This window comes from Accipiter gentilis, chromosome 5 (genome assembly GCF_929443795.1).
Source record: "Accipiter gentilis chromosome 5, bAccGen1.1, whole genome shotgun sequence".
Lineage (NCBI taxonomy): Eukaryota > Metazoa > Chordata > Aves > Accipitriformes > Accipitridae > Astur > Astur gentilis.
The window spans coordinates 10,524,367-10,550,880 of NC_064884.1; the positions used below are offsets into that span (position 1 = coordinate 10,524,367).

General features: G+C 40.9%; 1 protein-coding gene across 6 annotated transcripts in view; it reads left to right on the forward strand.

Moving 5' to 3' along the window:
- SPTBN1 (spectrin beta, non-erythrocytic 1) overlaps window positions 1–26,514 on the forward strand; it is a 135,626-nt gene that overhangs the window by 103,677 nt on the left and 5,435 nt on the right. For 4 of the 6 annotated variants that reach the window (XM_049799685.1, XM_049799684.1, XM_049799686.1 and 1 more), the window contains 15 exons: window positions 2,060–2,150; window positions 6,538–6,684; window positions 8,295–8,558; window positions 9,237–9,461; window positions 9,660–9,749; window positions 10,065–10,343; window positions 11,547–11,677; window positions 13,026–13,230; window positions 13,382–13,756; window positions 15,992–16,236; window positions 16,650–16,788; window positions 17,890–17,974; window positions 19,160–19,356; window positions 20,550–20,662; window positions 21,287–21,350. In XM_049799685.1, the coding sequence (XP_049655642.1) occupies window positions 2,060–2,150; window positions 6,538–6,684; window positions 8,295–8,558; window positions 9,237–9,461; window positions 9,660–9,749; window positions 10,065–10,343; window positions 11,547–11,677; window positions 13,026–13,230; window positions 13,382–13,756; window positions 15,992–16,236; window positions 16,650–16,788; window positions 17,890–17,974; window positions 19,160–19,356; window positions 20,550–20,662; window positions 21,287–21,350 (2,650 nt within the window). Of the gene's footprint in view, window positions 1–2,059; window positions 2,151–6,537; window positions 6,685–8,294; window positions 8,559–9,236; window positions 9,462–9,659; window positions 9,750–10,064; window positions 10,344–11,546; window positions 11,678–13,025; window positions 13,231–13,381; window positions 13,757–15,991; window positions 16,241–16,649; window positions 16,789–17,889; window positions 17,975–19,159; window positions 19,357–20,549; window positions 20,663–21,286; window positions 26,512–26,514 lie in introns of those variants that run through there. The other 2 variants (XM_049799688.1, XM_049799689.1) reach the window with 2 other exon arrangements.

Here is a 26,514-nt window from a genome sequence, read left to right on the forward strand (position 1 = left end):
CGTTTTAAACCTTGCTACAGTTCAGCCCTGTTCTTCAGATAATACTCATCTTTCAGTCTCACTCCAGGTCATCTTAGACAACCAAACAACCTTTTACAGTTAAATAGCTCTAAGCACCAAAGATCATATTTGTTATGCTGAGGACAAGAAAAAAAAACCCCAAACTATGTCGTCATCTGTTTTTGATATCCCTGCATGGTTTCCCTTCAAAGTTCCTGAAGTTAGTATTTCCAACACTGTAGGAGATACTTTTGTTAGTTTTTTAAACTCAGCTTTTTTCAACATAAGAACTTCTCTACTTACTCTTAACTCTATTCAAATAAGTGTCATGAAAATTCTCCTTTTAATTTCACTTGTGTCCTCTCCAGAATACATAAATCTACAATGTAATCTAGCCTTAAATCTGTTAAATCATCATGATAAAATCATCCAAGCAATTCCTTGCTTCATTTTAGCAACCTGAGTAATGCACTGTGTTTGCCCAGGCATATAAAAACCAGCTAAGAAAGAGTGGAATTTAACCCAGTGATGTTAGTTATGTTATAGAGATTTTTCCTAAGGCACAATTTGTGCATCCTTTCCTTTGTGCTCTCTCAAATAACCCCTGTCAAAACTTCAAGATTACCTGGCCTTGGACTCAGCCTCTTGCTTTGATGTTTCCATATGTTTTCCTTGCCATCTGATCTGTAAATCAATTTTCCTGACCTACAGCTACATAGATGCTGCTTGCCTGGTTATTCAGAGGAAGCTGTTGAGACAAAAGAGAAGCAATTTGTAGTCCCGTAAAGGGTTTTCTCCTATTCTTCTGCCTACAGACCTTTTGCTTTTATGTAAAACGTATCCCTAAGTATTCCTTGTGTTTCTGAAGTCACTAAATTCATGCCAGAGAGCTTGCTCTGGTAACATTGTAGATAAGGAAAAGTGGTATCTTAATCCAGTTGTTGTCATCAACATGTAATTTATAGTCTTCTAGAATATCATGGGTCTCTGGAGATTTCCACTAACATGGATTTATTTAGCTATTGCCAGTATGTGCTGAGATCATCTTATAAACTGCCATCCTTCAAAATAATTTCCAACTCTCTATCCCTATTTATCTTTGTTTATTACAAAGGACAGCAATTTTGCACTTTAAAACCATGTACAGTGAAATATGAACAAAACTAACACGATGAGCAGTAAATAAAAATTACCTTCTTGACCTTGCCTCCTCCATCTAAATTGCCTCATAATTAATGAAAGTACTGAAGGACAGGGATAACTACTCCAAATTAAGCATTAGTTAAAAACACGTTCAGAGATACCTTGGGATTGAGCTCTTCAGACACCTTGTCAATCTGAAGAACCCACCAAGACCTTTGGGACTGCCAGCATGACTCATCCTTCAAGGGGCAACCAGTTATGAATTAAAAATAGGGCTTCTAGACTAATCTTTTATTTTCTTTTCTTTTGTCTACTCAAATGCTCTGAAAAATATATTCCAATGTGCATGAAGCTTCTATTTGACGAAACACACAGGCATGTCACATGCGTTGTTAAATACAGCATTTGGAGGGTCATATAAACCACTCCAGCTTTGTTCAGGAGAAAGAAGTGCTGAGCTATAGCAAAGGTATGTTATAAAGACCATTACAGCAAGTATACGCTTTGCAAGAGCCACATAACATGCAGTCTCGTTGTTGCAATTTTGCAGATAGTTTACTTATGGTTTTTGGCAAACAGTCTGAACTTTCCTGTGGTCTTGAAATTAGTGGGCCAAATTCTGTACGTAACACTTGTGAAGAAACCCTTGGACTTAAAAATTTTCCCTGTGTATGTAACTGGTCACAAAAACAAGTAGATGCTGAGCTTAAGTAAGCACATTAAATAACACCTGCATATCTGAGCTTCAAAAATGTCCTTCATTTGAAAGGCAGAAAAAGACACACACTACATACTTATTCAATACATATATCCTAGGGAGGCTGCAGAAACAAACAAATGACAGTTTTGCATGAAATACCTATTTCAAGTCTTTTTTCTCAGCTTTTTTTGTTTTTTTTGGTTTTTTTTTGACTAGACATAGGAAGAACCGTGAAGCAGCCAGTGAACTTCTGATGAGACTGAAAGATAACAGGGATCTTCAAAAGTTTCTTCAGGATTGTCAAGAGGTAAATTATGTCCTTTCACTTTTATCGCTAAAAGCTGCATCCTGCAGAAGAGCATTCTTACCCCCGTATTTTGAGGACTGCAATACTCAGCATTTTGCAATCAAGTCATCCAGTAGTATTTAGTATGGTGTAAACAATTGAAAAAAATCCCTGACCAAAACCCTCCAAAAATTAAGCTGTTTGTTTCTTTCTCATGAACTGAATTTCCTTTCGACATCTAAGCTAAAGACAGGGAAAATTGCCAAAAGCAGTGAAGATTTTCTGCTGTGGTATAAATTAATCATGTGGAATGTAGTGGGATTAGCACTGAACTCGTTAAGAATTTTGTCTACAGCTGTATATATGTATCTGGCCTGGTGCAGGAGATTTCAAGTGATTTCTACAAAACATTAGTCAGAAGAATAGGAGGTTAGGAGTAGGAGGGGAGCAGGATTAAACTGGATCATTTTTAATGTGTTATTTATCTGATAGTTTGCATGTGTTTAAAATTGTTAAGTACCATAACATTTTAAAAAAAGAAGTCCTTTCCAGATTTTCTAGTGTCTTACATGGACCATTTACACTGAAGGTAACATTTTAAAGTTAGGAATAATCCTATTCCTAGCATGTGGAATTAATCAAGTAATTTTCAGGTTATTTCATGCAGTACTGAGAGGTATTAAAGAGCCTTGCCTGTGAGGTGCATAAAAACTAAATATCCCTATCTGAAGTCTGCAAAGAGAGCTGACTATGACAAAGCTGTGCTTTTCAGTTCAAGAGTCAGTACATTAGCTGCACATCTTGTCCAGCTACAAGAGACTGGAAGTCACTGCAGTGTGTCTGAACGGAATTGCTCACAGCAGAGATTTCATACAAGAAACAAACAAAATGACTATCATAAACTGGGCAAATGATGTTTACTGCTCAGTTGCCTAGATGCAGTCTGTTTTCCTGCATTGCATAAGCCTAACCATGAACTTGGCTTAAATCGCTCCTTCCTTGGTAGTAAAAACACGACAGATTAGCAAAAATTCTGCTGTTATTAGCAGCAGCTTCTTCCTTCCTCTGTAACATCTCTAGTACAAAAATCCCCCTGGCTTTTGGAGCTCTTCTAGCCTCTGTGTCAAATGTGGTTGTGTTCCCTAGGATCTGTTTTTTCCCCTAGATCATTGAAAGAAAAAGGAAAACATAAAAGCTCTAGTGTCTGGCCGCCTGAATGCCTTTCCTCTCAATTGTTTCTCTCTAGCCACTAAAGCATGGATGTCTCGACTGTACGGTTCAAAGACAGAACTTACAATACCCGAATGTTACAAATTTCTCCAGTCCTTTTTGAGAGGACATTAGCTTTGATGATAATTGAATGGTTGTTTTCTGAGAAGACAGCCATAATGAGACTTAGAATTTGCATTAGCTTGATTACAAAGTGTCTACTGATACCTATGCTGGGCTGAAGGGATTGTGTGATGGAGCACCACTGTCCTGTGGGGTGGAAGGGAGCCAAGGGAATACCTTGCCCTTTGCTTTTTCATTAGCCCTGACTGAGAAGCTGAGAATTGTTAGAAAACAGATTCAAACCAGTCTCCGTTCTACCTGGCAATGATCCACCGGCCTTCCTGCCCACTGCCTTAGGGATGGTTTCCCATCCATCTGTATCTTGAGGAAAGGAAGAGTGTTTTCTGCACTGCGCTCCTTCCCCAGGGCAGCCACGTTCCTCATCGGTCACTCTGTGCTGAAGCATTATTGTAAATGTGGCCTCCTGCCCCTCGCTCCTTCCTGCCTCTGACTCACAGGCGAGGCAGCGAGCAGGGTCAGTGTGCTTGAGGAGGTGGCAGGATAGTGCTCGTAACCCCAGCTCAGCAGTGATAAACCTTTCCTCTGGGTCACAGATGAGGGAAAACACAGCAGATTTTCCTGTTAGTAGTCAGATACGCTGTCACAGGTTAATCCTGGGGTGTTGCTTTTTTTGGTCTGTTTCTCGCATTCATAAATATGAATGTGTTAAATAAATTAGCTGAGTGAATGAAATAAAGAGTGACAGCAGAAAATCCTGAGAAGAAGAGATGTGATGAATTTTGCTATTTAGTTTTCTTTGACTTCCTGCTCTTTCACAGCTCACCTTCGAAGAGATTAAAGCTGATCTTCCCTGTAAGTGCTTAGAAGTCCCAGCACTGTCTGGGCTAATTTCTCTAGGGACGCCAGAGTGAAAGCATTTGGCGAGACTCCGAATGTCAGAAGTTTTCTGCCTGTTCACAGAGTGTGCCGGCAGGTTTTGTCATGCAGCGCAGACGTCTATGAACCTTATGCCGCAAGATAGGCTGTGTCAACTTGGGTATTTGCAACGTCTGGGAGGTGCAGCAGCAGTCAGTGCTCTTTCACCTTCCCTTGTTGCTTTGCCAGCTTTACAAGGGTTTTGTCTCTGCGTTTCTCTTAGTTCATGCCTGGCTTTCATTGTGGAGTCTTAAAGTCTTCTGGGAACTGAGAGCAGAAACAAAATCTTATGGTATAGCTGCAAAGGATAGGAGGAAGCCTAATAGCTAGCTCTGCTGGCATTAACAACTGACTTACAGCTTTCTGGAGAAATAAATACTCCAAGTGTCAATCTGAGGCACTGTTTTAGGGAATTATTGTATTATTTTTTTAAATCTACTTTTGCACTGAAGATACTGACTTCTAGTGACTATAGTGGTTGCAAAAATCAGATTTTAATAGTCACACCTTAAATGCTTTATTTGTGCTTTCATGTTACCAGAAGGAACATAACAACATTGCAAGAGTCAGAAATGAGGGTTTTTATCCTGACAGCCACTGGCTGTGTACCACCTGCCGTCTGCGTCTGCGTCTCGGTTCATCCCATCTGTTAATATGAACGATACCACCTTTCCTTGGGAGGAAGCACTTTTTAAATCCTCAGAAGACTTAATGCTGTGCCTGAGTAAAAGCAAACAATGAAAGACAAGCAGTGCAATTTGCAGAGCATAGCAGCTGTCTCCTACCCAGAAAAGCAGGAGTAAAACCATGAATTTTGGGTTATATAGTAATCCTTAATGTAGCCTCTGATTGTTAAGTAGCACAGTAGGCTGTTACAACTGTAAACTTCCCTGCCTACAGGAGTCTTCATTAACATGGGCATTTTTCTCTTTAGACTTGATAGCAAGATCAGATAAGGAGTGTCTCTGATTGCTCTGATAAGTTTTCCCTTTTTGTGGAGCTTAACAGTGCATTTAAGGGATAATTTAAAAGGCTTGTGAATGCTAAATGAATTTGTTGCCCTGTATCCTGAGTATACAGCGGAGAATTGGCGCGTCTTGCCCATGCCCTGTTACTCTTCTTGTCAGGTTGCTTCCTCGGCAGGAAGGCATGCGTCGCTGAAGTGGCATTCTAGAAACAAAGCTTAGATTTGTTTTGACATTTTCCGCTTCGGTAGGCGACTCTAAATATGCAGAAAATGAATCTTTTTCAAATTCTATAAACATTCCTGTGAATGTGGTTTTTTTATGCACACCTAAGGGATAGATAAAGCAGTCAGACTCACCCTGGGAGGAAACTTGATGTTGGCTGCTATGATCAAATAATTTGCCCTTGGCAAATAAACTACCTTTTAAAGTAAAGTATTGTTTTTCTCTAGTGTTGATCTGGAAATTGTTCCCAGTGCCTTTGTATTTGCAGAAAATCAGAATGAAATCAATCTTGGATTTTATATAATGGAAAATGGAAAGTCTTGAGTACCAAAACCCTAGTGGAGATTGGACAAATAAAGGAATTTGTTTATGTAAACCTATATAGAGAAAGGACTATGGGGAAAAGGTACAAATGTGGTGTGAATTAATGGTACAAAACCATCTCTATTCTTAAGACTTCTGATATGAGTAGAAATACAGAATTTCTCATTCATTGTTACCCTGAAAAATTTACCTTGGGGCTCTGTTTAATTCTGGAGACTGGCTTTTGCATGCCACTTCATTAGTGTGTACTTCTGCAATGTCGTCAGGAAGTCAGTAAGCCTCCACAGGGGTGTGGTGATGACATTCAAGTCCTGGTCCTGAGTAGCACATTGAGTAATGTTGCAAGGGAAAAGTGGCACAAAAATACCCTGTGACCAATAAGTAGGACACATGTGCCTGTTTCTCTTGCTGTTGAACTGGGCGAGACCTGTGTGTTTGATTTTGGTCATCACGAAGTTGATTCCTTTCTGCTTGGGTCATGGGTTATTTATATATTGAAGATGGATGTTTAAATTTGACTGTTAAAGAGGTGGATCCTTGACTGAACCCTGAGTAAAAGCAGTCTCCAAATCTCACGCAACTCTCCTGTAGAGGCATCTCTTTATCCTTGATCTGGAGGCATTTTGATACCTTGCGTTATTTCACGCTACAATAGTTTTCACAAACACCTGTGTATTCTGTTTCAGCTCTCACTCTGGATCAATGAAAAGATGCTTACAGCCCAGGATATGTCTTATGATGAGGCAAGGAACCTGCATAGCAAATGGCTGAAGCATCAGGCATTTATGGCAGAACTTGCATCCAACAAAGAATGGCTGGAGAAGATTGAAAAGGTAACTAAAGAATGTCCAAAAAATGCCCTCATCTTTGTTGAAGATGATTATGCACAGAGATGGGATCTGTTCCTCTGCGGAATTGGTTCTTGAATCATCTCTCCAGCTAAAGCAAAAGGAGATTTCATTATTGTAGAATAAGAATCTATTGCATTGTGTCTCCATCTAACCCATTTTATTCCTCATAGATGTTAAACGTTTTTTATCGGAGGTATTCTCACGGAATAGTCATTGGCTGAGTTGCCAGTTTAATTTTGTCTAGTCTTTCTTACCTGTTAGGAGGAAGGCATAACCTAGTTTTCATACCCAAAGGGTAAAAGGGGCAAATGTTGTGATTTGAGCTAATAAAGTAGAAGTACTTGCTGGGAAATAACTGAATGTAGACTCCCATGTGGCTGTGCTGGTCTTGATTCATTCGGGACTATAATCAGGCTGCCTTTCCCCATGCAAAATTAGTGCATAAGGTAAAGTACAGCCAGTTTTGTGATTAATTAAGATTCACAGCTCTGTATCAAGTTACTTTGAAGGCTTTAATGTGCTGTGATGAGCTGTACTTTTTTCCCTCTGTTTCTCATGTGCAACTCTGGAACACTAAGGAGGTCTCGTCTTTAGCTCTGACAGTGGGTTTCTGTTCAGTGTAAGTTAGCTTAATTGCTCATTTCCTCTCCCAGTTTGGCACTCTGTATCCCATTAGAGGCTTTTCTGTGATCTGCAAATAGCAGTACCGTTTAATGGTGTAATTAGAAGGCTGCTCTTAGTACTGGAAGTTCTTTTTTAGTGATGCTAATACATCCTCACCCTTTGCGTCTGAAAAATCAGATTGCAGCGAAGTACCAAAGCTGTGTATCGAGTCACAGCTGACAATCATTGTATTAATGTTACCAGTGGTTACAGCTATTAAATGTGATGGGCTGTGAGTAGTGTTCATATCTGAAAAGGTTTTGTCCCTTGTCAGTACCACCCACGTGCAGAGGTAGAAGTATAATTAGAAGTAAGGAAAATATTTCCAAAACTAATACAATCTTTGTAAAGGCAGAAAGATACCTTCAGTCCAAGTGCTCTGCTGGTGCTAGGTACAGGGTTCCTGCTTCCCAAGGAAGATTGTTCCTCTCTGATATTGGCTTAGACTCATGGTAATTGATGTAACCCTCTTCAGTCACACAGCTCAGTTTTGGTGCCATAAGCGCCCTCTCCCAGCATTGGGCTGAGTCTTCATCACTCTCCCTGGTTGAAATCGCCCACAGAAACTGGACACACAACTTGCTCAGCTGCAGCTCCCTCCTCTGCTGTTGCACAGGTGGCATGGAGCAGCCTGCTCCACTCCTGTCTGAGCAGTGTCCCCGGGAGCTCCCACAAAGGAACATGTGTAGTGGGGAAGAGAAAGGAGGCGTTGTTTGACCTTCCCATTATCAAGAAACTCTCTTCCTGGCAACAGTTGGACCTGGGAGCTGATGTTCTGGAAGGAGTTATTGGATAATTGGAGATAGAAAATGAGTGGTTGATGCTGCCACCAGATGAGGAGTCCTGAGTACTTACTAATCAGAATAATTTAGCTAACGATCTGTGAGAGCTCCTGAGGAGGTACCATTTTGTTGCTCTTTGCTTTGCAGGAGGGAATGCAGCTCATTGCAGAGAAACCAGAGACGGAAGCTGTAGTGAAAGAAAAGCTGACAAGTCTCCATCAAATGTGGGAAGAACTTGAATCCACTACCCAGACCAAGGCTCAGCGTCTCTTTGATGCAAACAAGGCAGAGCTTTTTACCCAGAGCTGTGCTGATTTGGATAAGTGGCTGAATGGTTTGGAAAGTCAAATTCAGTCGGACGACTACGGAAAAGATCTCACCAGTGTTAACATCCTGTTGAAGAAGCAGCAGGTAAATGGAGCGCAGGTTGCAGAGTGGGCGGACAGCAGATACTTGCACTCAAAGGAACAGATCGGGGATCCTTTCAGTTTAGAAAAGAATGTAATGGCTTTTCTGTCTTCCTGTTCTTTCATGTATCTTTAAGAAGAAGCAGAAATACACCCAGAAACAAATCAGACATAGATTTCTTGATACAATCTCTACCTTATACTGCCTTCCTTCCCCACATTAATATCTCTATTCTGTCTCCCGCTGTAGTCCTCCAGTCACCGATCATTCTCTCTCTGTACGTGGCTGCCTGCCTATGATTCAAACTTGTCCGAAGCTGGTCGGTCCCTGATTCCCTGCTGTAAATGGAGCAAGGAGTAGCAAGGACAGCAGGGAGCAGTGAAGCTCTTGTGCGCAATTAGCTGTGTTCCAAAGTTGTTCAGGGTAACTTGTGAATGACCAATAGAAGAGATCGGTGGCCAAATTCATAAGCCAACTGAGGGATATCAGCAGGTGGCCACAGTTGAGAATCTGTGTTTAAGCCTTGTTCCTTGCAATATGAATGCTACAGTAATTATTAGTGTGGTAAATCCTTACTGACCAGCATCTGTTCTTCCTTCTTATGAAGCTACTGACGTACGCTGGTCCTATCAAGTGCTTTTACCCCGGTTTTCAGGACCTTTTTGCCATGTTTCTGTTTAGATGCTAGAGAATCAAATGGATGTTCGTAAGAAGGAGATAGAGGAGCTGCAAAGCCAGGCACGGGCTTTAAGTCAAGAAGGGAAGAGTACAGATGAAGTAGATGGCAAACGCCTTACTGTAGAAAAGAAATTTTTGGAGTTGTTGGAACCTTTGAATGAAAGAAAGGCAAACCTGCTGGCCTCCAAAGAGATCCACCAGTTCAACCGCGATGTGGAAGATGAAATTGTGAGTATAAAAGAAATTCTATTCCCCAGACAATAAGAAAATGTCAGACCTATTGGAGAGTTATCACAGGAAGAAACCTTTTGATCATGTCTCTCAATAGTGTGCTTGAGTAATGCTGCTCTTGTGCTCACCGGCCTCTCTCTGCTGCCCTAACTTTATCTGCAGTTGCTTGAAATTGTATGTGCTCTTCTCTTTCAGTTGTGGGTCGGAGAGAGAATGCCTATAGCTACATCTACTGATCATGGACACAACCTCCAGACTGTGCAGCTACTAATAAAGAAAAATCAGGTAAGTAGGTGCTGTTAGAGCTCCATTCCTGTTAGTTCTCCTTAGCGCTGACTGTTACCAGAAGAAAAGGCTTGGGGTGAAATGATGGGTGCTTTGGTGGTGATATGCTATGTGGGGGGGTGGGGGGGGGGGGGGGTGGGAAAGCAGAAGCAGTGTGACCACTAGGTGGTGGCATGTTTGGGGGAGACACAGCCCAGGTTTGTCCACATCAGCTAATGGCATGTGTTCTGCTGCCCCTCCAGAGTTAAGACCCCTGACTGGCATTTCTTTTTTGTTTGGTGCAGTGTCTCATCAGTCTGCTTTTCTCCCGTGTAGACCCTTCAGAAAGAAATCCAGGGACATCAGCCTCGTATCGATGACATTTTTGAGAGGAGTCAGAACATTATCACAGAGAGTAGCCCTAATGCTGAAGCAATTCAGCAGAGACTTGCAGACTTGCAACAGCTGTGGAACCTCCTAATCGAGGAGACAGAGAAACGCCACAAGCGCCTGGAGGAGTCTCACAGAGCACAGCAGTATTACTTTGATGCTGCTGAGGCTGAGGCCTGGATGAGTGAGCAGGAGCTCTACATGATGTCGGAAGAGAAAGCCAAGGTGAGCAGCACCACAGCAACACTAGTTTGGTTTTAATTGCTTAGCTAGAGGGGGGCAGGTGACATAATTTAATATGTCGCTAGTCTAATGGTAACATAAATTAAATTCCCTTGTGAAATCTCAAGTGATCATCTCTTCTATCTGTTATGACATATCTAATAGTGTGGAGGATAGGCCTTGCTGTACTGAGTCAGTGAAACATCCTCAGACTGTGGATGGCAACTGTGTGCCTGCCTGCTGTAAGGTCAGAGTTACCAATACAGTCCAGTTAGGTTTTCTGTTAGTTTTGAAACACTGGGAACAGCACGACCCACCTGTTTGTGAAACAGACCTGATGGTCACTCAGTTGATGCCATTAGTTGTCAGCTTTTACTCCCAGTGAAGAGAAATTGGAACAGTGTCAGACCATGCCAAAGAGTAGATGAACTTCTGTTTTTCAAGGAGGTGTTAGTGTGCTGTATCTTATTTGTTATTTACATAAATGCACTGGGTTTGCTGCCCTGATAAAATAAAACTCAACTTTGTATCAGTACAACACGTTCCGTGGGTGCTCAGCCTTCAGTTAAAAGGGGTTTGTTTTCTTTTTTATATCTAAGCAATGCAAATAAAAAGGAGTATTAATGCAAATAGTCCATCATGCAAAATGCTTCAATGAAAAGGCTTATTGACAATAACAGTTAACACTGCGAGTTGGGGGTTGTTTTTCTTAACGATGCATAGAAAGTTCTGATCGGAATTTCTCCAGGCACTTTGGTGGAGAATCCTTTGGCATGGCCTCCACAGGGTTTCTTTTCTTTGACCCAGGCTGTCGTTCAAAAGCCTGACAAGTGATGTGCCTAAAACTGTTCCATTTTTCTGAGCCCTGCACAATCACCAGTGTTGTGTAAACACACAAAGAGCTTCATAGAAGAGAAAATTCAACCTGCTCAATGTACAGCTGATGTAATTTTGTTCTGCATCCCAGAGGGGTTTGTTGCATTCACTCTCTCACTTGTTATTTTGCTTTCTGTGGGTACCATTTGCTGTGAACTCAACTATTAATATACCATTGTTAGAACAACTTGTCTTCAAGCTTTACTTGGGAGCAGTTCTTTAGAAATCTTTCTGGCTACCTCTTTTTGCTGGCACACCAAGTTGAACTTGCTGTGTGGTGTCTTTCTCTGGAGTGGGGCACTTGACTGTCATTTTCTGTCACCATTACAGGATGAACAGAGTGCGGTGTCCATGCTGAAGAAACACCAGATTTTGGAACAAGCTGTAGAAGACTATGCTGAAACTGTGCACCAGCTTTCAAAGACCAGCAGGACTTTGGTGGCAGATAATCACCCAGAAAGGTATTGGCTGCCATTTTTAATTGGATTATGCGTTCTTTTAGTAGTTCAGTCACTTCATTGGGTTGTTCTGACCCACAAAGACTACAGCGAAGAGTAGGTAGCTTAGAAGAATGTACAGAGGAAAAGGAGTTGAGCCTCATTCAATTCAAGGTGCATGTTGGACCACGCTGATTTGGCCAGAGAAAGGGTCCAGAACAGGGTCAGTATGTGCAGCTGCTGATTTCTGGATAGTACTGGACACCTTCAATAAATGCCTGTTGTATCCTTCAGAGAGGCTAGAGGTGTCAGGTCTGCCAGCACTGCTGAACCTTACAAAGGTATAGCAATCCTGAGAGACAAGGGTCCATATTCACTCTTTCAACCAACTTTTATGTCCAGCCCAGAGGGTCACAGTCATTCATTCTTCTGTCTTAGTGCAGTGCTCCCCAAAATCTGGCTCCTCTCTTTGAGATTCCTGTAGAATCAGAGGCTGGAATCTGATGCTTTAAACATGGGCACATTAACATCTTGACTTTGGTGAATTTATCTCGACTTTCGTAAATGGCTCTCCCTGTGGGAGAATTCAGGAAGCTTAAGAACTGTTTTGCTGTAAGACCTGCAGCTAAGCAAGCAGAATTCTCCATTGGCTCTGACTGCAAGGCTGATTTGACTGTGAGGCTGATGTATTTAATTGCTCTGCCTTCACCTACAGGAAGATAGAACTATTTTAGGAAAGACACTCTCTGCCTCTGGTGGAGGATTGTTATTTAACTCAAAAGCACTCTCTCGTGGTCATGATAATTTCTGATGAGAGTGGATTTCCTGGCTGAGGTGACTGAGTACTGGAATAACATAATCAATTTTACAAGGCAGAGTAAAGGCAATTTGACAGGGCTATATGGCTCAGACAAAGTATAGGCAAAGGATACAGCAAGTAGAAGTATTAATCACTTCTGGAAATGCTGAGCTTTAGGGAGTAAGAAACTCATGAGTGCTTCTGAACTTAGAAGCAGAATTTAAATGAAAATAAAATGCTGCTTATCGCAACAGCTCAGATCCTGCCTATGATTTTGGGAGAAGACTCTGGTGTGATCTGTGGTCAAACAAATGGAGAGCTTAGTTCCCAGCTTCACTCTCGAAAGCCAGGGGAGTTATGTGTACAGGGCAGAGAAGTTTTCCAGCTAGTGCAGTCAACTGTGCCAGCAGAGGATGGGTCCAGTGTGTCCGAGTCAAATTCATGCATACAGACATGCATTCTGTGGATTAAATACCCCAAGAGTGATTTTTATTCCTTGTAGATTTCTTTTTCCATTTGCTCTTATCATTTGTAGAAGATGATGAAGACTCAATGCTCTTGTGGTTTTTTCAGCGAGCGTATCAGCATGCGCCAGTCCAAAGTCGATAAGCTGTACGCAGGCCTGAAGGATCTAGCTGAAGAGAGACGGGGCAAGCTGGATGAGAGACATAGGCTGTTCCAGCTTAACCGTGAGGTGGATGACCTGGAGCAATGGATTGCTGAAAGGGAGGTGGTGGCAGGATCCCATGAGCTGGGACAGGATTACGAACATGTAACGGTAAGTCTTTGGACATGGCTGCAGACTGACCTTCCTTTTCTGGATGCTGCACACAGCAGATGGTTAATGTAAATTGGTAGCTGGCTTGCTTGGTTTGCTCAGATCAGTTTGTAATTACAGCGCTACATAAGTCTGTTTCTCTGTGTTTCAGATGCTACAGGAGCGATTCCGAGAATTTGCCCGAGACACTGGTAACATTGGACAGGAGCGTGTTGATACTGTTAACCACATGGCAGATGAACTCATCAACTCTGGACATTCAGATGCTGCGACAATTGCAGAGTGGAAGGACGGACTCAATGAGGCCTGGGCTGATCTCCTGGAGCTCATTGACACAAGAACACAAATTCTAGCAGCCTCTTATGAACTGCACAAATTTTACCATGATGCCAAGGAGATCTTGGGACGTATTCAAGACAAACATAAGAAACTGCCTGAAGAGCTCGGCAGAGACCAAAACACGGTGGAAACACTACAGAGAATGCACACAACATTTGAGCATGATATCCAGGCACTCGGCACCCAGGTGTGTAGCAAGCGAATGGCACTGTCTGTGGGTATAGGAACCTGAGCTGCAGAGTTCTGCTGCGGCTCTTGGCCCCTCCATGACTGGGATACAGTGCTTCCAGCTGCTTTCCAAGTGTATTTCTGTGGGAATAACTTCACCTGCATCACTTTCTTATCTGTCTGTCTGCTTCACTGTCATTGCATTAGGTTAATTAGTTTTTCTAAAATAGAAATCCATAAGTACACAGATTTCTCAATATGTGGGTAACTGTTGAACATTATTGCATTTCCTGTCCTTGGTTGGAGAAGAAATCATAAAGGTAGAGAACTTCTGTATTGATTTAAAATAAAGCAAAAAGCTGTCATGTCTCCTGACAGTCTCAGCCTGCCATGTGTGTAGGAAGAGAGTGGATGGAGAGGCACAAGGGTAACACATTTAGCTCCACAGAGGGCCTTTTTCTGATTGCCTCAAGTGGCAGCACCAGCAGGGTGCTGTGTGGCTGATACAGTTGGAAAATAGTTTAGATTTGAAGAAAAAAAGATTCATTTGACTGAACATATTGTCTCTTTAGTCAATTTCTGAAAGACATTGAACAGATACTAAATCTGTAAAGAATTTTTAATCTACAAGAGGTAATATGAAATACAGGTTTCAGATTTTTCTGTCCTTAGCATTGTTCTTGGGTGTTACATTAATTGTGCTGGAAGCCACCTTAGATTTGCCTGCTCTTTATGTCATGTTCGCCTTGGTGATCACAAGACACAACTATCCTGTTCCATAGAAGTATCGATAGTCCAAACGATACTTGGAGGACAGGGGCAAATATGAAGGGATGTGTAATCCAGGTTGTTTGGTGTTGTTTTTTTTTTTAAAAAAAAACCCACCACCTAAAAACCCCAACGAAATCCTCTTCTGCTAAGCACTTTGCATTTTTCCTTTCTGAGAGGCAAAGGAGGTCTGTAGACCTACTAGAGGCTTTCTGACTTGATTATGAATCTGGGCATTCTGACTTAAATATTGCTTTTTGTGATGCTTCCCAATAGCAGTCTGAAGAGATTTAAAGGACATAGTCCAGGCTAAGATTTTTAAAAGCAGCCAAACTTGATCTAATTTCGAATCTTTTGAAGCCAAGGTATGTTAAATAGAAGGTGGCAGCTGCTCATACAGCACACAGGGGATTCTAAACCAAAAAACAATGTTCAACTGCCAGAATGAGAATTTTGGAAGGGAACAATTTGTTTAAGGAATGGAGGAATTACGACTGACTGTATTTATCTCAGTAGGTTGGAAAAGATAGTTTTTATGGCCCAGCTGCCTGCCAATTCTTTATTATGTTGCAATTTACATAGTAGTTTACACTAGAATAAAGGAGATGTAGCAACCATTTGATTTTCCAAGTGTTTTACTTTCAGAAACTATAGATTTTATACATAAAATTGGAGACATCCACAAAACACCAATCCCAGTCTGTCAAAAAGGTTATTATAATCAAGGCCTAAATGAAGGAATATGTAATCATGGGGCAGAGCAGTGGTGGAAGCACTTAGGATAGTTTTTGGATGAAACAGCTAGAGCACCGAGATGGGTCATTATGACAGTGGCATGATCTCTGTGCCTGTAGGTAGAAGGCTATTTAATTGGATGTTCAAATTTTTTTTTTTAAAGATAAAATTATTAGACAAGAGCTAATAAATGTTGTTTCCTAGCTTGAAAAATATGTGAAACAGTGAAGAAATGGAATTTGATGTCCCAAGACAGTGTTTGAAAGGAAAAGAGATTTCTAATAGTAGAAGGATCTCTGAATTTCCAAATTTTCTTCTCTTAGAAGTCATTATCTACATTTTTTAAAAATCACCTCTGTCAGCTAAAGTAGTGGTTTTCATTACAGGAGTTCCTGAGTGGCATTGTCACTTGTGTGAGAGGAAGAGAAGTTGATGATGAAAATGGTCCCCATTTGCCCTGATGTTTAACAGTCACTTTGTATTGGCACCCAGTCTTACAGAAGGTTTAGGCAGTGGCAAATCTTTGCTATTTTGGGGGCCCCTTGACCCAACAGTCTCCTCTAAGAAATATTTTCATAGGGATATACTGACTTAATAACAAAACAAACTTTTTTGGTATCAACAGACCAAATATATTTGCAGTGGCTTTAGAAAGCCATTCAAATGATAATTAGCAGCTAGAATGTCCCCATATTTGTGACTCAGAAGTACCCAAACACTAATGCATTTCTTTCTTATAAAAACATACCAGGTGAGACAGCTGCAGGAGGATGCTGCGCGCCTTCAGGCTGCCTATGCCGGAGACAAAGCTGATGACATCCAGAAGAGGGAAAACGAGGTCCTAGAAGCATGGAAGGCACTGTTAGATGCCTGTGAGGGCCGCAGGGTTAGACTGGTAGATACAGGAGACAAATTCCGTTTCTTCAGCATGGTTCGTGATCTCATGCTTTGGATGGAAGACGTTATCCGACAGATAGAAGCCCAAGAAAAGCCAAGGTAATGTGAAGTGTCTCTTCTGAATCAGAAGATAAGGCTGCAGGTCAGTTGAGGAAAAGACACAGTATCACTGAGCCAGAAATTCAGAGAGGGACCATCAAAATCTGATGGTGGTGTAGCAGCTTGCTTTTGTGTATTGCTGCCTAGCAGAGGCTGGGGGCTGCTAAAGTAATTGCAGTGTAAAATTGTGTAAAGAGATGAAGTCTCACATGCTTGTTTATTTGATCTCTGATTTGGACCAGAATGGTGCCGTTCCTAAGGAAAGGCTGCTAGCAATCTTGCTTCCTGAACTACAGAGAATCTAGGAATTTATTTTTCTTTTCGTACCGTTGTGGGTTAGTTTACTTGTTTGAAAATGTAACAACTGTTAAATCTGGAATACATGTTTCTGAACCATGGATTGATCATTTTAGGGATGTTTCGTCTGTTGAACTACTAATGAACAATCACCAGGGTATCAAAGCAGAAATCGATGCTCGAAATGACAGCTTTACTACCTGCATTGAGCTCGGCAAATCTCTTCTGGCAAGAAAACACTACGCGTCAGAGGAGGTACTACGCTTACTGAATGTGTAACAACTGCAGTGCAGCTGGCCTGTTGATTCTGTTTCAGTTGGAGAAACTTGCATTGTGTAATCTACAGATTAATAAACTGCATATTTATAATGACACGCATTGCTTCAGGGACTGTTGGACTTACTTGCTATTGTGAAATTAGTGTATAATTTAACTCTGTGAATTCATGTTGGATAGCAGAGATGGCACCTAAATCTAAAGTATCATTTTCAGTCCAGGAAATGTAAAGGAGCTGTTGCATTCAGTTCTGCAGAGAGAAAACTCTGGGATGGCTGTGTTTGGAAAGGTGACTTCTTTGGGCAAGAGCAGAGTGAGACAGCCTGAATTTTGTGCAGGGGAACTGGAATGCTACGAAGAGGCCTGCTAGGGGAAGGAGCAGGAAAAAGTTTGTCTCCTGGGCAGTAAATACAGGGAATACTAGGATAAAAGCTTAAGGCATTGATTTGTTTTCTGATTTGTCCAGGCCAGAGGATAGAGACTTAACCTGTGTTTCTTTCTGCCTCCCTTTGGTGGAGGGAGGATAGCCAAATGTTGGAAGATACTGCCCACTCAGGGGGCTGATGTTTTCTGTCTGCATACATGAGTGCTGTGGAGTATCCTTGGAGAAACATTTGCTCAGGCACTGGGAAGTTTTTGCTAGCCAGCATTCACCCTAAGAATAACATGGGGCTTATGCTGGCGTGTCAGTGGTGTTAGCACGGGTAGCTGCAGGCTCTTTGTAAGGATCACAAGCAGCACATTTTGCATTATTTGCTAGAAAAAGGGCAGAAGATGTAATACATGATTGCACCACTTAGATTTGTTCGTCCGTTTATACTCCTTTTATCAAATACTCTCGGTGGTGTAGTTTTTGACAGATACTGAATGCTTACGCAAATGTGATACTTCAATGCAAATGTCATATTTACTTATACTTTGATGAGAAAAGCAGCTGTTGTATTCACATTTAAGTCACTTGACAATCTAGCATGATGTATTTCGTCAGTGCCTTTTGCTGGTAGTAATGGCTTATGCAGTGTGGTGGCGTGAGCCTGCAGCCTGGTGCTTGTATTAACAGTCCTGCATTCTCCTCTTCAGATCAAGGAAAAGCTGCTGCAGCTGACAGAAAAGAGAAAAGAAATGATTGACAAATGGGAAGACAGATGGGAGTGGCTGAGACTGAGTAAGGATGTCCTTGGATTTCTTTTGGGCAGGGCCATAGCTAACACTCTCTTCACTGTGTCTGTCTGAGTTTGACAAAACCTGCAACTCCTTACTTTTTTTTTTATTGAAAGTGTGTTTGTACTGTAATAACTGGAAGATTCATGCCTGTTGACTGTAAAATAATGGAGAATTTGAAACCAAGAAACCTGCACCAAATTCTTACTCTATATGATCAAATTTGGGGCTAGGTGGAATAGATCTACCGTATTTTGCAAGGGTCACATTCCAACAGTGTTCCTACAAAGCATCCACTACTAAAAAAAATAGGCAGAAGTAAAGCCCTGCTACCTCGCGCCTGTAACATGCCTGCATTATCTGAGAGGCTAGAATGTTGATGAGCAGTTCATTGACAAAGGGTGTACTTTTAAACATTGCAGCATTTTGCAAGTTTTACACCAGCAACAAGAACCCAGTTGTGATACTCTTAACAAGGTGATCTGCATCTCATATACAGACTGAAGCCATTGCAGCAGACAGTTGTCCAGGATCTCAAAGCGTGTAGTGCAGTGCAGTCATTTTGTGGGGTTCTGGGTGGCTCTGTATACATTATTCATTTCTTCTGAGCCTCAGCAGGCTTTGAGAAATACAGTAGCATGGGCAATTGTCCCTCAGTTTGGGTCTTTGTACCAGATTATTCATTAAAATTGGTCTATCCCATTCACAAAAACAGTGGAAGGTTTTTTTCAGCTGTGAAGATGGAAGGAAACCTGGAACTGTAGCACTGTAGACAAGCATAAAGTACAGAAATACTGCTTGCTGAAGGGAACTACAGCCTATGGTCTAGCTGTTCTGCAGACAGGCCAGTCTGAGGAAGAAAACCAGCAGATAACAGACTTTCTACTCTGAAGTTAATAGGTTACAGCAGATCAGAACAAAAAGGAAATGCTGAAATTGCAAAATGAAACAGTCTGTAGAAGAAGTGAAGGTGGGCCTTAACTTTCATTTTTCCTCAAAGCAAAGCCAATAGGATAAATTTCTGTCTTTTAAATGATTAATTTCAGTGAGCTTAGTTAAGGAAAATACTTAGCCAAATACATTTACTTTTTTCCCAAGCTATTTTTAAGTGAATTCGGAAGATCCTTGATGACTTCATGATGCTCTATTGGACATTAATGGCACTGATATCTGTACATTCTTTGCTCAGTTTTGGAGGTACACCAGTTTTCAAGAGATGCAAGTGTGGCAGAGGCCTGGCTGCTGGGACAGGAGCCCTACCTATCCAGTCGTGAAATAGGTCAAAGCGTTGATGAAGTGGAAAAATTAATTAAACGGCATGAAGCATTTGAAAAATCTGCAGCTACTTGGGATGAGAGATTTGCAGCACTGGAAAGACTGACCACGGTGAGTGCTATAGGCGAGAATCACCTCTCTTGGCCATTCCCCTTCATTTTGGTGCCATCTGATTGGCACCATTTGGTGCCATTGTTTGGAATAACTCCTGGCATCATCAACCTCATCTCCGTTTGTTGATCCATTTGTTTTGTTGATCCATTTGTTTTGTTGATCAACCTAGGCCAGTTACCCAGGGCCTGAAGTTTCATGTTCCTAACAGTACTAAAACCCTCTCAGGTTCATTTCAACTCAACAACGTGCAAGGAAAGCTTAAGTGATAAATTACCTTAGTCAGCAAAAGCTGTCTTAGGCCCAGGAGTGATGACCCAGAAGCAAATTCAAGAGCTGACCAGTTTGCTCCAGCCCTCTGCTATACAGGTTGTACTGCTAAAAAGGAAGGGGGATTCTGAGTGAGAAAGACCCAGATCCAAACACTTGAAATGATTTTTGGTTAAAGACAATGGTGTGAGGAGACGGTGGTGGGGAGGGGGGTTTGACAAAAAATGTTTATTGTGTTTTGACTGCTCCAGTACAAGGCTGTGTTGTCCCTGAGAAAGACATCATAAGCACTCCCCGCGCCCCCCCCCCCCCCCCCCAAAAAAAAAACCCCAACAACAACCAACAACATTTTGAGCACAGCTGCAATGTCAGTAATTAATGCTTGAAGAAAATGTTACCATCGTTTGAGAATAATTTTACTTTAGACACTAAAATTGAAGTGGCTTGATTTTTCACAGGCGCTGAGCGTCACAGCTGCAGACAAAGTGAATTGGAGTTTCTCAGCATCTTCAAAAATCAAGCTGGTTTTATTTAGATGGTTAATTTCAGGGATGGGGATGTGGAACACTGTTTCCATGAATGGCAAGCAGACAAGAGGATGTCACTTCTCAATATTTTAATAGCTTGGGCTGCTTTCTTGTTTGTCTGGTTTTTGTTCTAATAGAATGAATTAGAAAAGAAACACAGACAGTGGTGAGCTGCTGCCCAGGCACTCCACTTGATGTTAAAGGGTCTGATACTGTGTGCCTTTACTGAGAAATGCAGTGCAACAAACTTTGCATGATTAATACTTAAATTTTATTCCAGTTAATTTTAATCTCAGTAACGTTTCAGAAAAATGTACAGAGTTATTTTTAGTTTCTGGAAATGCCCCTGAAAAGTGTGCAGTGCTTTTAGATGCACAAAAATGTTTCATTTCTCAGTTGGAACTGCTGGAAGTACGTCGACAACAAGAGGAAGAGGAGAGGAAGAGACAGCCGCCCACTCCAGAGCCCAGCCCAAAAGTTGCAGAGGACGCAGACTCCCAGCAGCAATGGTAAGCCCAGGATGCAGGAAGCTGAACTGCGTACTTGTTGCAAAATGCACCACTACAGTACTTCACACGGTTGCTTCAGACAGAATTCTCAGGCTGAAGATGCATTGTAAAGGGAGAGTCTGGAGATTGTGTGGTTTTGTAATGTGACCCTTTTTAGAAGACTTGGTGGTTTCTGGGGACAGCACCTTTCCCAGATACCTGAACTCCGTGCTAAGTTGAATGTTCCAATTTTTCATCATGATGCAGTGTTACAACTGCTGAGGTGTACCTGGCCCTAAAGTAAGAATGCTGTTTTTATACCCTCTGTGTTATGAATTTCTGAACAATCTTGGCTTTCTTCTTTGATGAGCATCAGTTACAGATTTCAAGCCAAGTCCATGGAACATTAACATTTATAAAATTACTTATGTGATAGGATTAGGCTTGTTTGTAATGTAACTGTCGGGAAAGTCTGTTTTGATTTCCCTTAACATTGGATTTATTCAGTTGGGCCTGAGGATTTTAAGAACTTGCTTGAATTTCTGAAGTGTGCAATATTCAGTAGGAAAATCTCATTTTGGTGAAAAGATGGGTGACTTTCAAGAACTTAATACAATTTCTTCTCTTTTTCTTCTCTCCCAACAGGGATGGGACAAAAGGAGAACAGGTTTCCCAAAATGGTTTGCCATCAGACCAGGAATCTCCACGGGTTAGTTACCGCTCCCAAACCTACCAAAACTACAAAAACTTTATTAGCAGACGGACAGCCAATGACCGGTCATGGTCTGGACTGTGACATACAGAATCATTTGCAGCGAAAGACACCTTTTTTTCAGTATGGTTTACTGGTACTGGTTTAATCTTTTGGCTTCAGATTTCCCTGCTGCTTTTCTCTTACTTCCCATCAGTTGACTTTTCTTTAATTAGCAGCCCCTTGGAGATATATTTGCTTCACTTTAATCCTTGTTTATTTGAATCGCCCCACTGACACTCAGTTGCTGTAAGGTGACACATTTATTTCATGTTATTTACTGTGAGTTTTTCATGTCGCTAATAGTATTAAGATTTTCCAGCTAAATCGTCCTTTATATGAGTAATTGAGATTTAATGAGATTACATCATAATGAAGAAGAGAACTAGAATCTGACAGGTATGACGCATCGAGTTATACTAACAGGTTTCAGCACGGCAACGTTATTAAATCAGCTGCATTAGCAAGTGAGTTATTTACAAGGCCAAAGATAATACATGCAAGTGAGTTTGGCATTAAAGGCTGGGAGGGAGGGGAGAGTTGTAACTATCGACAAATAAAAGCCTTAAGGTTAGTTGTATAACATTCCATGCAGAATGGACTCATTGACTGCAGATAAAAATAAACATGAAATAAAACATTAAAAACTAGTATCTAGATTTATCTTGATATTTAGTCCTTATGAAGAGTTGTGATCTTGCTGAATAACTATTCTGGGGCCCCATTTTGCCTTGGTCCTGTCCAGTTTACACTACAGCAATTTGATTTACTCACACTGGAGAGACAGTGGTATAAATGAGAGTAGGGTGTGGACCCTTATGGAGAGGTTGTGATGCTTTTCTTCAAAAACTAAATAAAATACATTGGTCTAAGATCCCAGCTCTTTATTTTATATAAGTGCAGGCTCAATGGTCCGTGCCTTATTCATTCCTTCTCAGCAGGGGATGTCCCAGTGGAGACAGAATGCATGCCAATAACCTCAGTGTGCAGCCATAAAAATACCAGTAAATATGTATATATATTTAATGCAAAGCAGTAGTTGAAAACTGGCTTACCTCTCCCATTACCTTCCTGCAAAGCCTACTTGTTTCAATTAATGCTTTGAATGGTGAGAAAAATGATGCTTCTTTTTCTTAGATTTCTGAACCTCGCTCTCTGAGGTCATATTAAGTGCAGGAAAGGCTCCTGGCAGGCTCAGATTGGTCGATATTAGAGCTCTTACCAGTACTGCGAAGGAAATGCAAGTCCCAGTCTAGGACTCTGGGAGGAAATGCCTTTCAGCACAAGTTTATCCTTCACATCCATCCCAGTTACTTTTGGCTCTGCACACCGTCTCTGTCAATGCCTAGGATACAAGGCAGTTCTACATTTTTCTTTCTTTAAATAAAGCCCTTTTGTTCATCTTTAATTTTAGATTATGAAGTGATCTGTCTGTTGTACATCCACTGTTTACAAAATGATATATAGTTGTGGAAAGGAACATAAGGTGGCCTGCAAGCACATCCCAGATCATCGTCATCTTGTTGGTTACCACAGCCTTACACATCATCTGTTTGCTTCTTATTTTAATTTTTTTTATTCCATTTCATTTTATTTTATTGCCATGATACATAATGCATTTCCATGTTAATCTTTGCCACCTGCACTTCAGTCTTTCATGAGAGCTTTTTAGCTCAGTTCATTGCATCTTGTGTTGCAATACATCAGATGTACACAGCTGTATTATTTCTGATATGAGGCTCAAGATACACTGCTGTTGATCAGAATTTTGACTTCTGACAACTAGCTGAGCAGTGCAGCTGAATTGTTCTGTATGGGCTGAGCTTGTAAAGTGAGAAAGGTGATTGAAAGGATGTGCTTCAGTAATTGTACTTTTGCTGTAACTTGTCTTTCCACTTCATGATGCATGTTTTTTTTTTTTTTCTTTTGTCAGGATAACAACATATAGCTTCTTAATGCTTTTAAAAATTCCATATAAATTTATGCAGATGATCTGGTGACTACCTAGTGTTGGCTCTCTGTGCCTGTGAGAGTATGACAGTTCTCAGAGCAGTATAGCTGTAGCTTCAGACTCCACCATCTGGGAAGCCTTCAGATGTATTCTGGCTAAAAAGTAGTATGTAAAAGTAATTTATATAGATACACATTTTTACTTGTGTTAGTACACTTATATATGAAAATTACACTTTTATGGTGAAGAAAAATTAAGTAATCAATTAAGGTCATCATTTTAGGCAGTAGAAGTGAAGATTTCACCTATTTATTATAGCATACGGTACTGGCTTAAAACATTAAAATGGTACTTATGCAAGAACAATACATAGGCTGTCATCTATTTGCATCTGAAAAGGCAAATATGTCTCTATTATTTAAGCTGTGGTGCAGAGACTTAAGCTGATGAACTGAATATAATGTTGCTCCGAGCACTATGAAAATCAAAGGGATGTCTCCAGTCATTGTCACCAGCTGTCTTGTTGCATGTTATAGTCCTGATTTAAATATCTCAAGATTAGTCCTTAGCCACTAAAGCACTTGCAACTAACCTCTCAGTCATGATTAAGAAAACTGTATTCATGTACGTGATAACTGTTTTGTTGTAACAGTACAGTTTGCTATTAATGTTTGTCCTCTGTTGCGTTGTCTCTGCATGCCTGGTGCATGTTTCCATTAAAGTTTGTTTAGCTCCTGTTTTTTCTCTATTTTCATGACATATTCTTTGCATAGCTGTTTATGATTCAGATTTATTTTGCTTGTTTTCTGTTAATTGTAGATAACACATGAAAAGGAAATAAAACCTGAAAGAGCATCAGAAAAGCTTTTCATAGCCCTTTTACAATCAGTAGAATTTTAAGTAGAAGTTACAGGTCTGATTGTGTGATTAAAGTTGGCAGTTACCTTTTAAAACTACAGGGTTGCAGATTGCAGCACTGAATGATATGTTATTTCCCATAAAACCACATTAAGTAGCTGTGCAGTGACTGCTGTTCTGAAACTGGTCTGTTTTACTTCAGATTAGTGGTTATAGCTACCCCAAAACCAGTAATATTTTCACGTCTTACCAGTATCGCTACAGAAGACATGCTACTTTCAGCATCAGTCTAGGTAAGAGGTAGTTCTGGGTAGTTGAGACACATTACTGTGGTCTGTGCAGTTCCTTATTGCTGGTCACAAAGGGTTCATGTATCTCAGGGATCCAGCCAGCTGAAAAGCAGAGAACTGGAAGTTCAGTAACTGTCACTGGTCAAAAAGATTTGCAAAGGGCTGTCCTTTTTCTTGAACATGATCTCTTGGCTGTTGGTGATCAGCACCAGTGATGACTGATTAATGGAGCTTTCATTGATGAATCACCGGTGGTTTGTTTCACTACCTATGTTCTAATAGCTGTGCTGGCAGTGTTTGGGTAATCTTCAGCCTCATCTATTTATTTACCCTCTCCCCCCTTTAATGCAACACTTATGTTCTGAGATTTGGATACAAATAGTGAGGTTTGATGGCTTAGACTTACCCTAATTGTGAAGAAGCAGTGTCATTGATTTTGACTTCCACGGGGTAACAGTGCAGGGTAGATGTTTCCTCTTATAAACTAGGCTGTAAGGCTACATGTCTTTAGGGACAGAGTAAAACAGATATGACTGAAGTGGAATGTGAGCTGTGATTCTTTCCCTGTTTCAGTGGTATAGTGTCTGTACTCTGGAGATTTAGATTGCTTAAAGGCAGTTAACCAATCCTTCCCATGTTCATAGCAAGTTGACACTTAGTTCTTCCTAGGTCAATATATGAGGTACAAAGGTGTGAGGTACAATAATGTATACTTGGCAGGTATAAGAAGTTCTAGCAAACGGTGGCAAAATTTAGTTTGTTGCATAATAATTCGGCTGCTTTTGAATTGTCCAGGCCATGTGCAGAAGTGGGAATGTCTAATTATTGTGCCATTCACAAATACCTGCTTGTCTGCATAAAAACAGTCCAGAATGTTCATAATCTACTAGAGCATTAGCAGCACTAAGCTTTAGTAACTTGCTAATAATAATAATAATAATACACACTGGTTGTGTAACTCTTGAGCTGCTACCAATGGCTCTACATGTCAAAGTAACGGTACAAGAGAAAAAAAACTGGGACCAAGCTGCATTTCAAAAGCTTATAGCCATTAGGATTCCAATTTAAATGATTTTTGGATGAATGGCTCCTGAAGACGTCGACAGCTTGACCAGTCAGAGCTGCTGGACATGGCTGCTCTCTAGGCTATCTCGATCACAGTGCGACAGGCAACGCGATCAACAAAGCAAGTGATGGGCAAGGCCTTGGTTCTGTCTTTGTTTGGGGGTAAATAGCTGTGTGATGTTGTGTGACTGTGGTGGTTTTCAGTTCCTTTAACAAAAATCCAATCCACCTAATAACGAAAGTCTGAAGAAGACCTTGATAAATTGACACATGACCTCATTTCCCTTGTCTTTAAGATCCAATATCCTAACTGGGATGGTGGAGATGAAATGCATGGTGTAATCTTTCTAATTTCTGCATGTGTTGATTTTGTTGTGTCACTAGGGGAATGGGGAAAGCGGGAAAGGAGCTTTTACAGAAACAAATAAATTACGCAATTTTTTGTAAATGCTCCTGGGCAATTTTGGCATATTTTTCTGCTGACTCATAATTAATACCTTTTATGGACTTTTAATGCCCCAGTAATGCCATAAATGTATTTAAGGTGGCTGATGTGTATAACTTCTACTGTTCCTCTAGGTTTGCAGAAAGTGTGATTGTTACTGTTCCAAACATTTGAGTACTTCGCAAGATAATTGAATGCTCTCATTTTAGGAATAATAATATATAAAAGAATATGAATTGACCAGCAGAGCAAAGCACAGTAAAATTCACACTGATGTTTAGCTGCTCTTATTTTCCCGTCTCTCCACCTATAATATAAAATGGGTACTAATCCATTCATACCTTCTAATTTCCTTGGCCTTCTGTGTCTCCATGGAGTGTGAGAAAGAACTTACTGGCCTGTGTCATTCTCCAGGCAAAGTTTATACACAGCCACGTTGTGCAGGGAAACAGATTAACTGCAAGATACCTCAGTGTTGTGAGGCTTCTAGCTGAACTTTTTTTCCACTGTTTC